This window comes from Cydia pomonella, chromosome 21, assembly GCF_033807575.1.
Source record: "Cydia pomonella isolate Wapato2018A chromosome 21, ilCydPomo1, whole genome shotgun sequence".
NCBI classification, from domain to species: domain Eukaryota; kingdom Metazoa; phylum Arthropoda; class Insecta; order Lepidoptera; family Tortricidae; genus Cydia; species Cydia pomonella.
Window position 1 is genome coordinate 3600983 of NC_084723.1, and position 19184 is coordinate 3620166.

The 19184-nt window shown below is 36.4% G+C and overlaps 1 protein-coding gene across 1 annotated transcript; it reads left to right on the forward strand.

Annotated features, from left to right (window-relative positions):
* The first annotated feature begins 13438 nt into the window (after window positions 1-13438).
* On the forward strand, window positions 13439-14709 carry LOC133529800 (piggyBac transposable element-derived protein 3-like). The gene is made up of 3 exons (XM_061867611.1): window positions 13439-13676; window positions 13880-14055; window positions 14133-14709. The coding sequence occupies exons 1-3, from the start codon at window positions 13663-13665 to the stop codon at window positions 14675-14677; spliced, it is 735 nt and encodes a 244-aa protein (XP_061723595.1). The 5' UTR covers window positions 13439-13662; the 3' UTR covers window positions 14678-14709.
* Window positions 14710-19184: the final 4475 nt, after the last annotated feature.

Sequence of the window (19184 nt, forward strand, 5' to 3'; positions counted from 1 at the left end):
CGTACAAAAGTTCCAAGAAATCTTCAGTGTCATAGTAATTAACAAGAAGGTACAATGTGCCTTAAATATTACAATTATTTATGCCACTATTAGCTATCTTTAGGAAGAGGTGGTATAAAATAATAACATTATTTAGTAGAATAATTAATACTTATAATTGTGCCCTAAGGATGCCTAAGAAGGTAAACCAAAATATCAGCAAATACCCCCAGAGCAGGGGTGGCCAACAAGTCGATGGCGACTGTTAGCCCAGTCGATCGTGGCAAGGCAAAAAATATAAATACGTAGACCAGTTTCATTTAAGGTTTCAAGAAGTATGTTTTCGTTTTGCACAGGGTTTCGTTAGTAAACAGGAGATCTCGGGTCTAACCAAGTTGGCCATCCCTGCCCTAGAGTGTATGGCACACACGTTGGTTATGTTTACGTAAACATACGTCACTATAAATTCTTCCTCGTGTTGAGGTTGTTAATTCAGGTTTAAGCTAAATACGAGTAATCATTAGTTTTAATTGCTCATTAAGTGTTAATTAATCAACGTTTAGTAAAAACAGTTCCGGAATTTAGGGTTAATAAATACACAAAAAATACTTAACTGAAGCTTTTTAATCTGTTTATTCTAATTTTAGAAAAAAACCGGACAAGTGTGATTCAGATTTGCCCACCGAGGGTTCCGTACCGTACATATTTTTTATTTTTTACAAATTTATAGTTTTGAGATTTTTTCCTGTATTTGTAGTGTAATAGTACATTACTATAGAGGACGGGAAACGAAGGGTTGCAGGCCAAGTACATATAGACGGCCGAGCGTAGCGAGGTCGGATAGGGATACGCGGCCGGCAACCCCGTTTCTCGCCGAGATTTGTATTGTGCTTTTCTCAAACTTGCAATGAAATAATTAAAAAAAAAATTAGGATGATGATGATGATTGTTATTATAACTTTCGGGTTATTGTAAGGGGAACGAAAATTTTATTATTTTTACGCTACGACGCACGGTTTAGGAGATACAGTCCTATAAAGATTTCTGCATGACTGAAAAAAAAACTTTATGGGGCTGTATCTCCTAACCCTGCGTCGTAGCGCAAACATAAGGAATTTTTTGTTTCCCTTTGAACCCCCGAAATAATATTTAACGAACACAATAAAGAAAAAGAAAAAAGAAAAAAAAACATAATGGCAGAATTTTGCTTATAGGTGCCGGTATAATTTGACGTTTAAAAACAAAAGAAGGTTGCCTTACAGGCCTAGGTGTGTAAGGCTGTATGAAATTCCTTTACATATCATATTCACTCATCGCACTTGATATGTAGTATTTCCGGACCTAATTTGAAGTAAGTCATGTCAACATTTCATTACAAGTTTGAAAAAAAAATATAACTTGTCAAATTTCATAGTTCTAGGTCAACGGGAAGTACCATATGAATTTTGATTCCCTTGAGAGTCTCAAAATATACGTTTGTTGCAGCATACCATTACTCGCGAGGTAAGTATACCTTTTTTTTGTTGTTAAAGTTTAATTATTCTACATAAAGCTATTTACAAAGTTATAGAAGTTGAATCAAATTTTATAAGTCTAGTTTGAGCAACAAAGAATGTTGTTATTCTGTAAGTAGAAACCGTTATGGCTTATGTGTATTCTATATTTGTTTAAACAAAGAGGTATGTATTATTTTTCGCTATTTGTTTCCCAACAATAAATAAAATAAAATAAACAGCCATATATTTTTTTACGTTAACATAGAAGATTATTTTTTTCACAGCTTCAATGGGCTCTAGAGTGTAGACCTGAGTATTTGGTTTTAATTTAAACTCGATATATCTACGCGTTCCTGGGATAAAGGGCTTTGACAGATAGACGGACGGACGGACGGACAACAAAGTGATCCTATAAGTGATAAGGGTTCCGTTTTTTTCATTTTAAATGTCATTTGTGATACACGTTTCATAAAGTACATAGTCAGCAATCTGACTGTGGGTATTTATGATCCCCGAAGCATTTTATCTACTAATTGCCGTCGAGGGGTTTACTAAGAGCTATCGAAGAGTTGAATTATCCACTTCCTGGCTCCATCAGCAAATCTGTTCAATGATTATAGTAATATGGTCAGTGGTCACCTGACAAAAAATTTAGTTAACGGTTTTTTTGGCTCTATATGTAACGGCACGATCGAGGTTTGAACCTAAAACCTAAGAAAGGTTAAGAGGGAAGTTTTTACGATTCTAGCGAAATAACGGCACTTTTTCTATGATATTCCTTTTCGGGAGAAAACGTTTTCCACTAACTAAATCTTAACAAATCACTTTTATTTTGATGTCGATCGCTTCGGCATAATATCTATGGCATACTAGGTTTTGCTATATAAAATTGTTTTTTTTATGTATTACAAATTTTGAAAAAAAAAAAATGTACACCTATAGACCTAGTTTTTCATTATATCAATAACATACTAAAAAATTATGGATAATGGAAAATATTTTGAAATGGAAAAACGTTTTCTCTTTGGACGATCACGTGGTATGCTTCCCTCTTAAGTAACTTGCCACTCTATGAGTTACCAGTAAAGTTAATAAAAGCGTTAAAATGGAATGGCGCATCTGTAGCACACACATTCTTTGGCATTTAAGCACAAAACAGTTCGATCAGTCCGGGAGTATGTTTCATTCATGAAAATAATTGGCTTCTGGATTCTTTTACATTTCAATTTAATTGATGAACACTGTCTTGTCTGTCCTTTATTACTTAAGTCATGTAGTTACTCTTTTATTTTAAAATGATAGGCCTTTTAAGCCTGCCTACATATTAACGTAATATACAGCTGACTTAAAATTGGTAACTTTATTGTGGTTCAATTAATGCCAAATAGTAGACTTCATTTACCCCGTTGTTAAAATTTGCTGTATTTAAACTATCGCAAATTTTCTAATAAAAAAATGTTTAAGTCCCAAGTGTGGTTACCCCACATTGAATTCCTATATGTCATACCGGTCACCCGATATTATCAATGTAAGTTTATACTTAACGGAATCACTTTGAGTGATATTCGTGTAACTGGCAGGTAATTGATAACCAAAGAGGAAAATGTTCATTTGAAATTATTTCAACTTCTTTGTTAATCATTATGTTAGGATTACCATGTGAAGCCTAAAAACTGGGATAAACTAAAACTTAAAAAATAATACTTAAGCAGATCGAGAAACACCTATGCCTGTTTCCTTGTCCTGTCGAAGGCATTTGATTTGGTTTCATACGAAATACAAAAAACTCAAGGAAATTAATGTTCCTTGGAAGTTAATACAAATATTCAAACATTGGTATGGAAACCAGATCAACGCTGTTAGATGGGCAAGTACATACTCTGATTGGTATAGGCTGGAGTGCGGTGTTAGGCAGGGAGGGCTGACGTCACTCTTTTTAATGTGTATTTAACTCACTCATCGACGAGCTTAGCAGTCAACATGTTGGCTATCATGTGGACGACATAGCCGTCAACAATATAAGCTACGCGAACGACATGGTCTTGCTCCTGTTATGACATATACGTAGATCATATAAGTAGATCATACTTTTACAAATCTGAAACGACGACTGTTTTTTTAAAGAAAATATGCCTTTAAATTTCCCAACAAAAACTATCTGGTAAAAAATGAACTATATAACTGCACCAATACAGTGTGTATTGGCTTGACGTCAGAAAGTACATGTTACAAATATACATTCAAATTGTATGTAAATTTAGTCATTTCTATTCTGTGGAGACGGATTAGCAATGATTACGATTATTGTTATTCGCAACGCTTGCTGAACCAATGGGAGTGTGAAAAGCATAACATAATTATGTTTCCGACAGTAATAGTGCCACGTTATGTTGAGGGTCCCCATCAAGCTGGGTTCTCCATACAAAAGTAGTTACACTCTCATTTTAAAACGACTAGCTACATTGCTCTAAAACTTTGTATATAGTTTTTTTCTTAAATTATGTCACTTATTCATACAAACCAAGTAGACAGTTACATGTCACTTTTCATAATTACATTAAAATACTTAAATAAATTAACAATTACATTAAACTACCAGTTAAATTAAAATTAGCATAATAAATACAATGTCAAAAAGAAATAATTATACCTATAATTACTTAATTAATAAAATCTGCAAAACTGTATAAAGTGTGATAAGTCACTGTTTTTAAAACTGGCTAGTGACGGCGCTTCCGTGACGTGTGGTGGCAGACGGTTGTAAACTGCCGGTCCCATTATATGAGTAAGTTTTGCGGATTTTGCCAATTTATGCTTGACGCCCACGAGTTTTCTGGCTTTTCGAAGGTTTCGCCCATGGATATCCGCTCCACTCGAGTATTCGTCAAGGTGACATCGCACGTATGTAGCCACTTGGAATATCACAAGGGAGGGCAGAGTAAGTATCCGAAGATCTTTAAAGTAAGGTCTTGCGGAGGTGCTTTGACCAACCTGCACAATCGCTCGAACGGCTCTCTTTTGCATGCGAAAGACACGCTCCCATTCGGCAGCGCGGCCCCACAGCTTAGCGCCGTATTGTAGGAGCGAGTGTACAGTGGCGAAATAGCATGACCGTACTACATTTTTGGATACCACTCTTGCTAGACGGCGCAGGGCAAAGCAAGCGCTCGCTAGCTTGTTACATACTTTGCCTATGTGTGATTCCCACTGCAGCCCTCTGTCCAGTTCAAAATACGAGTCCAGGCACGCGTCTTCGTGAATGACACAGACTATAACATAATACACGTCTAATTGACAGAGCGAAGTGAAGTTTTAAGGTAAAACTAGAGGCGTATACTGTAATTAAAGTCACGTCTGAAAACATTGACACGATCGAAGTGCCAAAAATATGTATACACGACTTTATGGCCCATAAATTAGGGTAGTGTATACATGTTTTTGGCACTTGGTCCGTATCGATACTTTTCGTGTGTGCAAGAGTTGTTAGATATATCATGAATATTTTAACCAATGTTTATGAAATTTTGCAGGAACGTAGTTACAAATTATTTTGAATCAGCCAAATGGAATTAAAACACGTGTGTCTGTCACGAGGTCTGTGTTCGGATTAAACTTTAAGTTAAAACAATTTGGATATTGCAGAAACTTGAAGTCTTACCCTCTCACGTCCGGAAACTCTATGAAAATTACAAGCTCATTTTACAGTCGAAGGGTTTTCGCCTTTGTAATGTCCTTTTAACTGAGATGTATCTCTGGAGATAAACGGGACGGGATTTAAAGAAATGGGACGAAATAATCCGCTTGAGAAAAAATAAAACAGACTTCTTATTCTGTCAGAGGTACTCTAAAGAGAGGTAAATGAGATAGTACATATTATGTATAAGCATTATACCTATCAAGGGCATCAAGGCCTAGAAGCTTGCAATGAACAAGACGACAAATGAAACATGAAATGTATTAATACTGTCAGACAGAAAATCAGTACTACAAGCGCTATGCAGCGACGATAAAGGGGCATAGTTGATCAAGAGGAAACGATGCAGCGGACGAACTGGCCAGAAAAGGTTCAGAAACACCGGAATATGGACCCGAGCCCATCATACCTCTACCAATATCCTATATACACAACCAGCTAGACCTACATCACAAACAACTGTACAATAAATACTGGAATGACATGGACACATGTAGGCAGACCAAGGATATTTTACCGGAATTGAACCACAAGCTCACCAAAATACTATTAAAAACACCTAGACACCAACTACGTACCTAACCTAACTCTAACGATACCTCGATACCTCATACATCAAAATCCATCAAGCCGTTTAGGCTACAGGAGGCTACAAAGAAACAGACATACATACATACATAAAAAAAATTATACAATTTTTTTATTATTATTATATTATCTTAGAGAGGACACTGACTTCTGTAACACAGGTTTTTACCTATCCCAGAAATCAGGGACTTCAACACGTATATGTATTTTATTTTGTATATTGTTTTATTATTTATTTATGTGATAACTGTTAAGAACTTCTAATATGCGTTTCAAGTCCCCACTGTGAATATTAGGAGGCAATTTGGTTCTTTCTCCATACAAACATACTGGACTATTTTCTCCGTGGTTTTTATCCTAGAGCAATGATTTTTGAACACACATTAATATTATCAATATCTGCGTCGGACTGTTTTACTTCTATTGATTTTTAAGCGCTAGAGCTCTTCGGACATTGCCTAAAATGGCACAATTGACTAGGCCGCAAAGAGAAGAGTGTTTTTTTAAACTGACATCAATTAGCCAAAAAAGCAAAACAGTTTGACACAAATAATTTCATTATAATGTAGATTTTAAGTTTTGGAGGAGGAAACAATACGAATTCTCGTGTTTTTGTATCTCTTCATATGAAGGTACTCAGTTTTGTCGTGAATTAATTCGTAGGCCAACCTTTACAGCTTCCCCCTCTAAATTCTGGACTGCTCTGCGGACATCCCCTTCACTTTCTCCCAGAAGGGCTAGGTCGTCGGCATATCCAACAAGCCGGTGTCTGCCATTCACTCCGATGGCTCGGGCACGTAGTCCGGATGGGTGAGGATCGTGCAGTAGAGGGCGTACTCTCGAGTTCCAAATGACCGAAGACCGTCTGGACGCCCTAGGTACCGCTGGAGAGATGAAGAACAAAAAGACCTTAGCGAACTCGGCGCCGTCGATTGGACAGAAACGGCTTTGGACAGAGAAGCATGGCGGTCTTTGGTGTCGGAGGCCAAGATCCACTTCGGGTCGCTGCGCCACAGCAGTAAGTAAATAAGTAAGGAGGAAACAATCGAGTACGAAACCTTGATTTTTGGAATTTTTACGCAGGATTTTTCGCCTAAGCTGGAGTTGCCCTTATGGCACTATATTAGCGCGATATTTAGCTAAAAAAATCCCAAATCGGAAGAGGGGCCCAGCTCTTCTTCCCTCTTAAATAATGTGGAGATAATAGTATAATAGCAAAACCCTGTAGCTAGTGCCCACCACTTATATACGTATTTTCGTTTAGTCCCTAGCTGTCCCTGCTATTTGATCTTCCAATACAGATAAAAAAACTAAACTACGCCTTAGTTAATTTCTTAAACTTCAGTTTTTATATGCTTTGTGATACTTTTATCTGCCGTTTCCCCTATAGCTGTATATTTATTCACTTGTATTATATTTTTATTTGAATGGTAAGTATATTGTTTTGCTTCGTGTATGTACTGTGCTAGATATAGCTATAAACTTATAGTATAAAGTACCTAATAATATACTAATATAGTATAGTATAGTAATATGTAGTATAAAGTACCTACGGCCCGATTCGAAGGATGATTAAGACATGTTTAAGATCTTGGAAAGATCGATAACTAAACGACATGCCAAAATTGACGTTTATTTCGATTCCGCTGTGATCCCAATAAGATCTATCTACGATATTTCTAAAGTCAAAGTGACATTGGTTGCCCGAATCGAGCTGCTTCTGTCAATTATACGACATACAAACGATATCTAAATGAGAACTTATCTAAACCAGAACTTATCTTTATCGTATTTCATTCTTCGAATCGGGCCGCTACTCTACTTGTAGGTATAGGTACTAGGTTTCTAGGTAAATATATCTTTAGAATAAGACCAGATTGGAAAGCTGCCAAATGAGATTTTGTAACAACGCGTACCTCTTGTCCTTTTGGAACGTTCCACTTAAAACACTCCCAATTTATTCTTGTAATTGTTATTGCTTTCCTTTAAGAGAGGGCTAGAGTTAGACCAAGATAACCCTGCGGCGATTTTGATAGCCCAGTGCAGGAACGTATCCTTTTTTGCACACTTTTTAGAACAACAATGACCCAGTTTCAGAGCATGACTAGCATCAGAAATGAAAAATAGTTTACATATATGAAACAAGGCATATAGAGTTGGTTTAAAAGACAAAAGTTTAGCAGCTAAACCTTAATAAGTATGTGAACTACATTACATTCTGGATTTGTCCCTGGTAACGAGCAAACTTCTCTAAAGCGCCACAAATCGCGGGCGATAACGGACCCAACTTTCTATAATCAGAAAGTTTAAACCAGCCTTTGTGATATTCCAGAGTATGTGAGAGATTTTTGGCTGTTATTTACGATCATACTAAATCCTTACATTAAAATAATTCAACGGATGACACTCGCATATTTTTAGTGCTCGAGAAAGGAGACCTAAGCTCTCCGAAACATGTCAAAAATCAAAAAGCATTTATTTCGTTAAATAGTATCCGTGTCCGTGTCCGTGTCCGTGTGCGTGTGCGTGTGCGTGTGCGTGCGTTTTTCTGTTTCGTCGTATGTTATATTTTTTAGCCAATTTATGTCGCACGAGTGACTAAATAATACGGACGACGTAGAATTATTTTAATGTTAGTATGTCTCACGACAGTTTCAATTCGACACTAAATCCTATTAGAATGTTAACTACTCCTACTAGTATATGTTATTGAGATGAATCCTGTTAATGCCCCGTGGGTTCAGGGTCTTCTTTCACTCTAACTGAGCGTAAGGCGAGAGCGAATTGGCTATGCGTGCCTCGGATTGCGGATATCATGTTTTGAATTAAAAAAATTGTAAGTTTTAATATAAAAAAGTAATCGACGAGTTCGATCAAAAATGAAATTGCGCATTTTTAGAAGAAATTTTCATATTTGTAGCTTTTGTGTTACTATAAGTTATCTCTTCTACACGGGGGGTTATAAGGCACAAGGGTTAAACAAACTTTGCCACATACTGAAACACAAACTTTTCACCACACCGAGTGGAAAATACTAACTGTGAAACATTATAAGTGTGTCCCGTCGAGTTTCTTGCCGGTCCATATTGCGATACCCTCCTCCAATTGAGGGGTATTTAAATCTTCTCGAGGCAAAGGTGTAGGGTTAGAGCCGGTGTAGCTTTATTTGACAATGCGCATTGTAATTATGCCTACTTGAATAATAAAGTATCTTTATCTTTTATCTTTAAACCTTACCTTTCATTTAAAAGTTAAGTCTACCAACCAACACGAGGAAAAAACTCAAAATTTGTTTTAGTTTATTTTTCCACTCTTGAATTAAAACGCAATTTTCTCATCAGTTTTTGAAGAATAAAGAGAGCGTTTACAAGTTAGTGTGGTGAAAATTATTATAAAGCCCGTTTCCTTCCCCTTCTACCTCGCGTTGTCACGGCATTTTGCCACGGCTCATGGGAGCCTGAAGTTCTTTAGACAACTAATCCCCAGAATTGGCGTAGGCATTAGTTTTTACGAAAGCGTCTGTCATCTGTCCTTCCATCCCAGAGGGTAAACTAAGCCTTATTGGGAATAGTACAGTTTCCTCACGATGTTTTCCTTCACCGAAAAGCGACTGGTAAATATCAAATGATATTTCGTACTGTTCCGAAAAACTCTTTGGAACGAGCCGGGGTTTGAACCCGCGACCTCCGGATTGAAAGTCGCACGCTCTTACCGCCGCTAGGCCACCAGCGCTTAAAAAAACATAAAGCCTGTTTGTTACCTAATTAGTCAACTTAGATGCCTTCATCCCTATTACGAACGCCTGCTGTGAAAATAGCTTATTTCTGTTGCGAGACGTAATAAGCTTCATTTCCTGCAATCACAGTAAACAGTTTGAAAATAGTAGAAATACAATGAACCGATTGTGAGTGTCGAAATATACGTGTTTTGTAACAGAAACGGCCGTATCTTTTTTTTACGTTAACTTTGAAGTTTGATTTTTTAACAGCTTCAAGGGACTGTAGACCCGAGTATAGTTATGGTTTGAATCTCCTTGATGCCTCCACGCGGTCCCGAGAGAGAAGGGTTTTGAGAGAGACGGAGGGACAACTAATTGATGCTATAAGGGTTCCGTTTTTTCCTTTTGAGGTACGGAACCTGAAAACAGACACGTATCTGCTATTACTCGTATCACTGACAGTTACTGTACACTCATGTTACTCATATTTTGTGAAATAAGAATTGAGACGCCATTTACAACATACTTATTATTATTCTACTTAAACGAGTATACATGCCTATTCAGTAAAGGATATTGCAAAAATAAAAAGCTTGACAACCCGCCGCCGCTTATATAGGTCGCATGAAACTCGTATCACGCAATGTGTGCAAAGCAGCGCCATCTACCATGAAATTGAGCAAACTTTCTTGCTTGCCGCAACAGTTACGCTCCATTTTATTTATGAAGGGGCTTTGAATATTACCCAATACACAATTTCTCGCTATTCAAAACAAGTTGAAGTTTTGATTCGCTAGAATAAAATTCCCACACTTCTATATTTATATTATTTCGTTGTACTGATATTATTGTTTACTGTTGTTGTGGCGAGACATCCGGGCTCGTTAGGACGGAGCTTGTAGCGCAGAACGAACTAAAATATAATATAAGCCATAGAACATAATAGTACATTACGATACAAGTGCGAAAAATAGGAGATTCGAAACGAGTGGCGATAAATTAAAACACGACCGAAGGAAGTGTTTTAAATCGACACGAGTTGCGAATTACCTATTCGCACATGTATCGTACAACGTTTTACAGTACATATGGCCCTTTAAATGTTCGACACAGTAACGTAATATGCTAATTTTCGCACTAGTGCGGTAAAGAAGCACCATTATGTACTGTAAAATATTATACGCTGCATTGTAAAACTTGAATAAATTGTTATAACAGAATTTGCCTTCAACCTTCAAATCTACACAAATAAATTATGGAGATATGTACTAAGTAATAATTTATAAACTAAACTAAAACATGCAAATTCACTGCCAAAAAACCTTCATGACATACATAATTCAGATGGAAGTGACCACAACTATCCGGAAAATACATTTACACAAATTGAATTAATCCGGAGGGAACTATGATAGCGATGGAATAATTGCTAGGCCCTTGTTTTGCATGTATGATTAATATTGTTGTTGGCCTGAACTTGGTAGTGTTATGGATACTATGTGCTTACAGTTCACGTCGAGAAATTCGGAATATGTTTTCAGTTTCTAAACATGCTTCCATGCTAATGAGTAAATATGGGTATCTATCGGGCGCTTTGAGTATATACTCAGTATTTATTCACCCCCACCTTTACATGTCCTACAAAATCTTACTCTGAGTGACGAAAACGTCTGGTATTTTCGTAACTCAACAAAAATTTGCATACATTTTTTTTGGTACCAAATTGTGATTTTGTATTTAATACACCCAAAATGAGGAGCTCTTTATACCTACTTAACAAATTTTATCAAAATCCGTCGAAAATAATTTTCAAGAAAAAAAAATTGACTTCAATGAGGGAGACCGGTGAAAGAACGATTATTGTTGATTTTAGATTTCATACAATGAAATTAAAAAGGCAGCGTCCTACGTCTAATTATGTAAAAAAGGAGGTAACATGTTTTTTGTTTTGCCACTGCACCCACCTTGACTCATTTCAGATTTGCCCTATGGTTGACTGGTAAGATATCCGCATATACATAGACAATAAGGTGGGTGGGGCAGAATTTCGCAAGGCAATTCTACTAATTTGGCTGTTGCGACTGCTAACGAGTGTGCAGGGGCATTGTCGTGGTGAAAAAGGATTTTCTTCTTTGCCAGATGTGGCCGTTTTTTCACTTTAACTTCTGCGTTAAATTTTTCCAACAAAGTAGCATAATAAGGGCCATTTATTGTTTTACCTTTCTCTAAATAATCTACATAAATAACCCCTGGGCTGTCCCAAAAAACAGTGGCCATTACCTTTCCTGCCGAACGGTTTTCGCTTTCTTTGGGGCCCGTTCGTTAGCAGAAGTTCACTGTTTTGACTGATTTTTCGTCTCTGGCGTATAATGGTGGATCCACGTTTCATCTACCGTCACAAATCGACGTAAAATTTCATAAGGATTACGTTTGAATTTGGCTAAGCATTGCTCGGAAGTTGTTTCACGAAGTCGTTTTTGATTGGCTGTCAGCAAACGTGGTACCCATCTTGTGGAAAGCTTTTTCATATTCAAAATATTATGCAAGGTATGAAAAACTCGTTCAGATGAAATGTGTACAGTCTCAGCTATCTCACGAATCTTCACTCGACCAAAAATCATCCAATCCAATCCTCCAATCATCTTCGGTCATCCAAAAAAATATCGTGAACTTTATTCACGACATCATCAGTGGTCACTTCAATCGGCGAACGAAATTCTGTAAACCACTTATGTACCATTCCATGAGAAGGAGCAGATTCCCCATAATATTTTTTTAAACCGTTTTTAGTCTCTTTAATAGTTTTTCCACGTAAAAAGTAATGTTTAATTAACACACGAAATTCGCTTTTCTCCATTTTCCAACAATTTTCCGATCGTATTTGACATATGCCTCAACAACTTTTTAGGGTTCCGTAGCCAAATGGCAAAAAACGGAACCCTTATAGATTCGTCATGTCCGTCTGCGTGTCCGATTCTGTCACAGCCACTTTTTTCCGAAACTATAAGAGCTGTACTGTTCAAACTTGGTAAGTAGATGTATTCTATGAACCGCATTAGGATGTTTACACAAAAATAGAAAAAAAACAATAAATTTTAGGGGTTCCCCATACTTAGAACTGAAACTCAAAAAATCTTTTTTCATCAAACCCATACGTGTGGGGTATCTATGGATAGGTCTTCAAAAATGATATTGAGGTTTCTTATATCATTTTTCTCTAAAATGAATAGTTTGCGCGAGAGACACTTCCAAAGTGGTAAAATGTGTGTCCCCCCCCCCCGTAACTTTTAAAATAACAGAATGAAAAATCTAAAAAAAATATATGATATACATTGCCATGTAAACTTCCACCGAAAATTGGTTTGAACGAGATCTAGTAAGTAGTTTTTTTTTAATACGTCATGAAATAAAAATAAAAAAAAATTTTTCATCATACCCATACGTGTGGGGTATTTATGGATAGGTCTTCAAAAATGATATTAATGTTTCTAATATCATTTTTTTCTAAACTGAATAGTTTGCGCGAGAGAACCTTCCAAAGTGAAAAAAAGTGTGTCCCCCCCCCTGTAACTTCTAAAATAACAGAATGAAAAATCTAAAAAAAATATATGATATACATTGCCATGTAAACTTCCACCGAAAATTGGTTTGAACGAGATCTAGTAAGTAGTTTTTTTTTAATACGTCATGAAATAAAAATAAAAAAAAAATTTTCATCATACCCATACGTGTTGGGTATCTATGGATAGGTCTTCAAAAATGATATTAATGTTTCTAATATCATTTTTTTCTAAACTGAATAGTTTGCGCGAGAGAACCTTCCAAAGTGAAAAAAAGTGTGTCCCCCCCCCCCCCCCTGTAACTTCTAAAATAACAGAATGAAAAATCTAAAAAAAATATATGATATACATTACCATGCAAACTTCCACCGAAAATTGTTTTGAACGAGATCTAGTGAGTAGTTTTTTTTTAACCCAGTTGTTACTACCGACCTTTATAACGCCACCAACTAAGCGTTAGATCTACCCGCAATATTTATGGCTTTGACGTAGCATAAACAAATATCAAGTTTAATTGTAGTACTTACAAAGGGTACTTCAACAAATCGCATTGTTATTTGACACAGTGTTGATTGTGGTTTTAAGTCCAGACGTGTTTTAAAATAACCTAAGTGATTTCTTTGAAACATGCCCTCGAAAAGGTAAGTTTTTTTTATTGAATTTGTTGATAGTGTAGCCTTATCATGATGTTTTACAGAGGACTGATACGATTGTATAATTTTAATAAAAAATAGTTTATATTATCGCTTTCTTTGCGGGTTTTTTTTTTCAATTAAAAAATTGTGGCGTTATAACGCCCGGTAGTAAAATTGACGTCTATCTATTATGACTACTTTGTTTATAGGCCACTGAAGAAAAAGGCTTTAAGCTTTAACGAAATAATTGACAACCTACACCATTTAGATTCTGATGATGATTTGCCAAATGAAATCACTATTTTTCCACCGGAAAATCCGAATACTGAAGTAACTGATGAAGATTCGGGTGATGAAGAATTTCTGTCATTACATAATCTTCCAGGTTTGTTTTTAATTCAACTTTGTACGTTATTTTTCACTATGGAAAATATATATTTGACATCATTTTAATCGTTTTAGGATCTCAGCTAAGGGCTCCCGCGGAGGCTATATATAGCTCATATTCGGAAAATGAGGATTCGGAAGACGATTTATCTTTGTCGACTTTAGCCAAAAAAATGCGTACTACTACCGAAAATTCACATGAAAATGAGAACGAGCCTTCAGTTTCCAATCCTAGAATTAGTTCTACGCGTTTACCTAATGTACTAAAATCTCAACAGTACAAGTGGGTCAACCAGGATAACCCGAGGGAACGTAGACAGTGGCAAGACCGGGAAGAGCCGAAAAATCGTCAATCTCCTATGTATTACTATGAGTGTATGATGAATGATGAGATAATTGAGCTGTTGGTATATTATACAAATTTGTACGCGAGCCAGAAAAATGCCGTCGGTAATGTAACTATTTCAGAAATGAAGTGTTTTTTGGGAATACTTTTATACAGTGGTTACGTTTCGGTACCACGTCGATATATGTTTTGGGAGAAATCTTCTGATACTCACTTTGACATTGTGTATAATGACCCGAAGACGTGTTTTGTGGCCTATCATACTAGTGTTTAATTTATAGGCAATTATACAAATGTTTAACAATGTTAGTGTGTTTTTATTTGAATCCAGAATATATTTATGTTACTACTGGCTGGTAGCCACCGATTTTACTACCGGGCGTTATAACGCCACTCGTTTTCCAGCTTTTCCAGGCGATCAATATTTTTTATTTTATTTTTCCTATAACATTACTTCATTATAGAACATCATATTTAAAAATCAAAGCAATCCGACTCTTTAAAAAGTTTCAGTAATAACTGGGTTAATACGTCATAAAATTTTTAAAAATTTTTTTTCATCAAACATATACGTGTAAGGTATGGATAGGTCTTCAAAAATGATAGTTAGGTTCCTAATATCATTTTTTTCTAAACTGAATAGTTTGCGCGAGAGACACTTCCAAAGTGGTAAAATGTGTGTCCAAAGTGGTAAAATGTTGAACAAGATCTAGTAAGAAGATTTTTTTTTAATACGTCTTAAATTGTACGGAACCCTTCATGCGCGAGTCCGACTCGCACTTGGCCGCTTTTTTATTGCCCCGCCTTTAAAAAAAAAAAAACTGGCAGCTACCAAGGAGTTTAGAATTGTAATTAAAAAGTTTATATGTTAAAATGATTTTTGTTTTACATAAAGTCCCTGACTTATCAAACCACCCTCGTAAATACTGAAATCCCAATTTGGCACCAAAAATATTTTTTTAGTTACGAAAACGTCTGGTATTAGAGGGAGATTTTGTAGGACATACAGTAAAATTGTACTTATTATTGTACATAACAGGATACTCTAAGAAATGTCCACCAATTATTATCTAATTATAACGGGAAAAACATACAACATTAAAGAAAAAAGGTCCGAACACTTAAAATAACCAAAAATGTAAGTATTTACGGAAAGACGTGTACATCGTTAAACGGCAAAACGACAATAGAACCATTTCACAAAGAAATATTAGTATTTCTTGAAGATCAAACGACTTAGGGTTGAAAATTTTAGAACGTTAAATGCTGCGAGTTGCCTTTTGCCACCCGATGAATTTTTACTTTACGATAGGCGTTTCTCAATGTTCTAAAGGAAAATATCAAAACCGGATCCCTTATAGTTTCACCTTCTGTACGTCCGTCAGCCCGTCCGTCTGTCTGTCCCTGTGCTAGCCATTTATCTCAAAAACTATAATGAAATATGGAATGACTGTAGCACGCAATTACTGCCGACGATGATTGATATTTGCGGCAACAATGCAGTCTGCAGTCATTTCGCACCGCAAGTCTGGTGTAGTCTGAATCCGAACAGTACCTTTATGCAACTGGAGCCCACCGCGAACACCGAAGTTCGCAAATTGCGGGCATCTTTCTCCGTCACTCTTATTACGCCTTAATTAGAGTAAAAGAGAAAGATGCCCGCAATTTGCGAACTTCGGTGTTCGCGGTAGGCCCTCGGAACCGCTCTACAATAACTGCTTATATTACATTAAAATATAATGTTTATACATATTAAAATAAAAGTTACAGGAACTTGTACAACCCTATTCTGTTTTTAATTTAAATCTCCTTTAAACAAAATGTTTCTCGGAAACATTTTGTTATGAGACTCTTTGAGAATTTTTTCTTATTTTTAATATATTGTTTCGCGGCAGATAACTACCGGGGCTTGATGAGGGAATTAAAAAGCTTAATAACTGCAAAAGAATGAAGAAAATTATGATTAATGGAGCTTCAAAGGCTGTTGAAATGGAAAATTGAAATTGCTAGAAAAGATAATACTTACCAACAATACATTTTATTTTATTATACTTTTCCAAAACACCCTACGAGTCTTCATTCGTAATAATTAATTGTTACGCAGTAAATAATTATACTTAACTACTTTTAACGATCTCTACTATATTTGACAAATAGTAGTAGTATTCGCAATTCGGACCGTATCTTACAAAGTTTTTTTTTACAAAAAAAAAGTTGTCGATTGAACTATTAAATTGATGTTCGTTAATTCATTATTTTCGTATTTTTTTATTGAAATTTCTTTCGTTTTGTTTTATTGCGGTAATTAAAGTTAATTATTAGAATACCTTCAGAAAACAGTACAACAAGAGAGCAAAGTTTGATATTTCTTCGAGTGCTTGTTTTGCGTCCCGTGCAAGCGAAAGATTCTATAATAGATTCACGAGGGTAGCGTGTAAGGGACTCAAAAGCGCACGAGATGTAAATAACTTTGATCTCGTGTAGTACACAAAAATTTTCACGTCAGTCAGCAATCAAAAAATACAACCTGAAAAAATGTAATCCGTCTTCACCACTATTTCACTCATGTTTTCTGAAGGTATTCTAACAATTAATTTTAATTACCGCAATAAAACAAAACGAAAGAAATTTCAATAAAATAATACGAAAATAATGAATTAACGAACATCAATTGACAGTTCAATCGACAACTTTTTTTTTGTAAAAAAAAAACTTTGTAAGATACGGTCCGAATTGCGGATACTACTATTTGTTAACTATAGTAGAGATCGTTAAGAGTAGTTAAGTAGAATTATTTACTGCGTAACAATTGCATACATTTGTATAAGTTCATTGTTTTGATTGTATAATAAAATACATAAAATATGGTGTTATTATTAAATTTTAAACTTTTATTTCATTCATTAATTATTACGAATAAAGACTCGAAGGGTGTTTTGGAACGATGCGGTCTGACTTATTTTGGGGGTCTATTATAAACCGTCAATATACCGTTGAATTAGGTATGCACTTTTCTTGTCCCTTTCTTTTTGCTAATGTCGTGAAAGGGGCACCGACAATAGAATCCAAATACTTCGAACTTGTATTAGGCCCCGAACGTTGAAATGACATTCGAATATGGTCACTTGAATGTTATTTTGTCTCACCGAGTGAGCAAAATGCGATTTTGCTCACTGTTTTTAAGCAGCAAAAGTTGCTGACGTGAAAATGATATTTTGCTATGACCCACTTCATTAATTTCCTCGCGTTATCCCAGCTTTTTACCACGGCTCATGGGAGCCTGTGGTCCGCTTAGCAACTAATCCCAAGAATTGGGACTGCCATCTGAACTTCCAACCCAGAGGGTAAACTAGGCCTTGTTGGGATTAGTCCGGTTTCCTCACGATGTTTTCCTTTACCGAAAAGCGACTGGCAAATATCAAATGATATAACGTTGCTGTGTCCCACCTGTCTTAAAATATGTGCCTTGCATTTAACACATTGAGTGCCGGGAACCCGCTTGGCGGGCGCTCTGTTCGTAGTCGCTTTCCTCTACAAAGCGAGAAAACGCTAGAATCGGCTACGCGTGTAGCGCTACTAAAACGTTGGCAGTGAATGCGTTAATCTTTCATCATACTGACCTACTCGCTCATCATCAATCTATGTATAAGTAGTATGTAATTCTATACTCATGAAGCTATTGTTCAGAAAACCTCTCACGAAGACGCGTGTAAAAACCGGCCAAGTGCGAGTTGAACTCCCACACTCCGAGGGTTGCTTGTAATGCAGCATCTTACGTAACAGCAGCCAAATAACAATAGACCCTACTCAGTGTACTCTAGTGTTGTGTTCCTGCCGGTGAATAAGGTTGCCAGAGCTCAACGAGAGCGCGGAGTGTTAGGGTCGGTAACGCGCTAATAACTCCTTTGGAGTTGCAGGCGTACATAGGCTACGGAGACTGCTTACCATCAGGCAGGCGTATGCTTGTTTGCCACCGACGTAATGTAAAAAAACTGAACAACTGGCGAACGCGAAGCGGCGCGGCGCGGTACACGGCCCGGCCTTTGCGTTCGCAACGAGATCGCCCACGTAGGACACTTCTATAAGTATCATTGGTATCAAACTGTGCTGACAGACAACAGATCGTTAGAAATTTTAGGGTTCCGTCTAAATATCTTTACGACACGGAACTCTGTAAATGATATTGAAAGATTATATCCCCATCTAAACCTCTTTCATTATATGATGAAGACGTAAATAACATAATGGGACGTAAACAGCTATTGTTAGATATCGACCGCTATAGATAGTGAGATTAGTGAGCTATATTAATCTGGGTTAGATGGAAAAAATATAAGTACGATATTGAAGTACCTATGTTTAATAGCGTGAAAGGTTTACGGTACGCTAGATACAAGTTCAAAATTCTTCATTCCTTTAATTTTCTTATCTTTTTAGGGTTCCGTAGTCAACTGGGAACCCTTATAGTTTCGCCATGTCCATAAAAATGAGTATATCTCGTTATTATCGTACCTATTATTGTAATTACACAAACCCATTCTGTTAGATGTGTACCTACTGTTTAAATAGTGTTATGTTTCATCTCTTTAAATTAAAGAACGTAAAACCACCCAAATATATTTGTGTGAAAATCCGGCCCTGTTTTTTACCTGCTCTTCGAGAAACATAACATTGCTTCCTTGGCGCTAGCTATAGCTAGCCGTGCGCTCGCATTACCAGTGCAAGCGAGGTCTTCGAATACGTATCTTTGTTTCGGAACGCAGTGTCACAAGTTAAGCTGG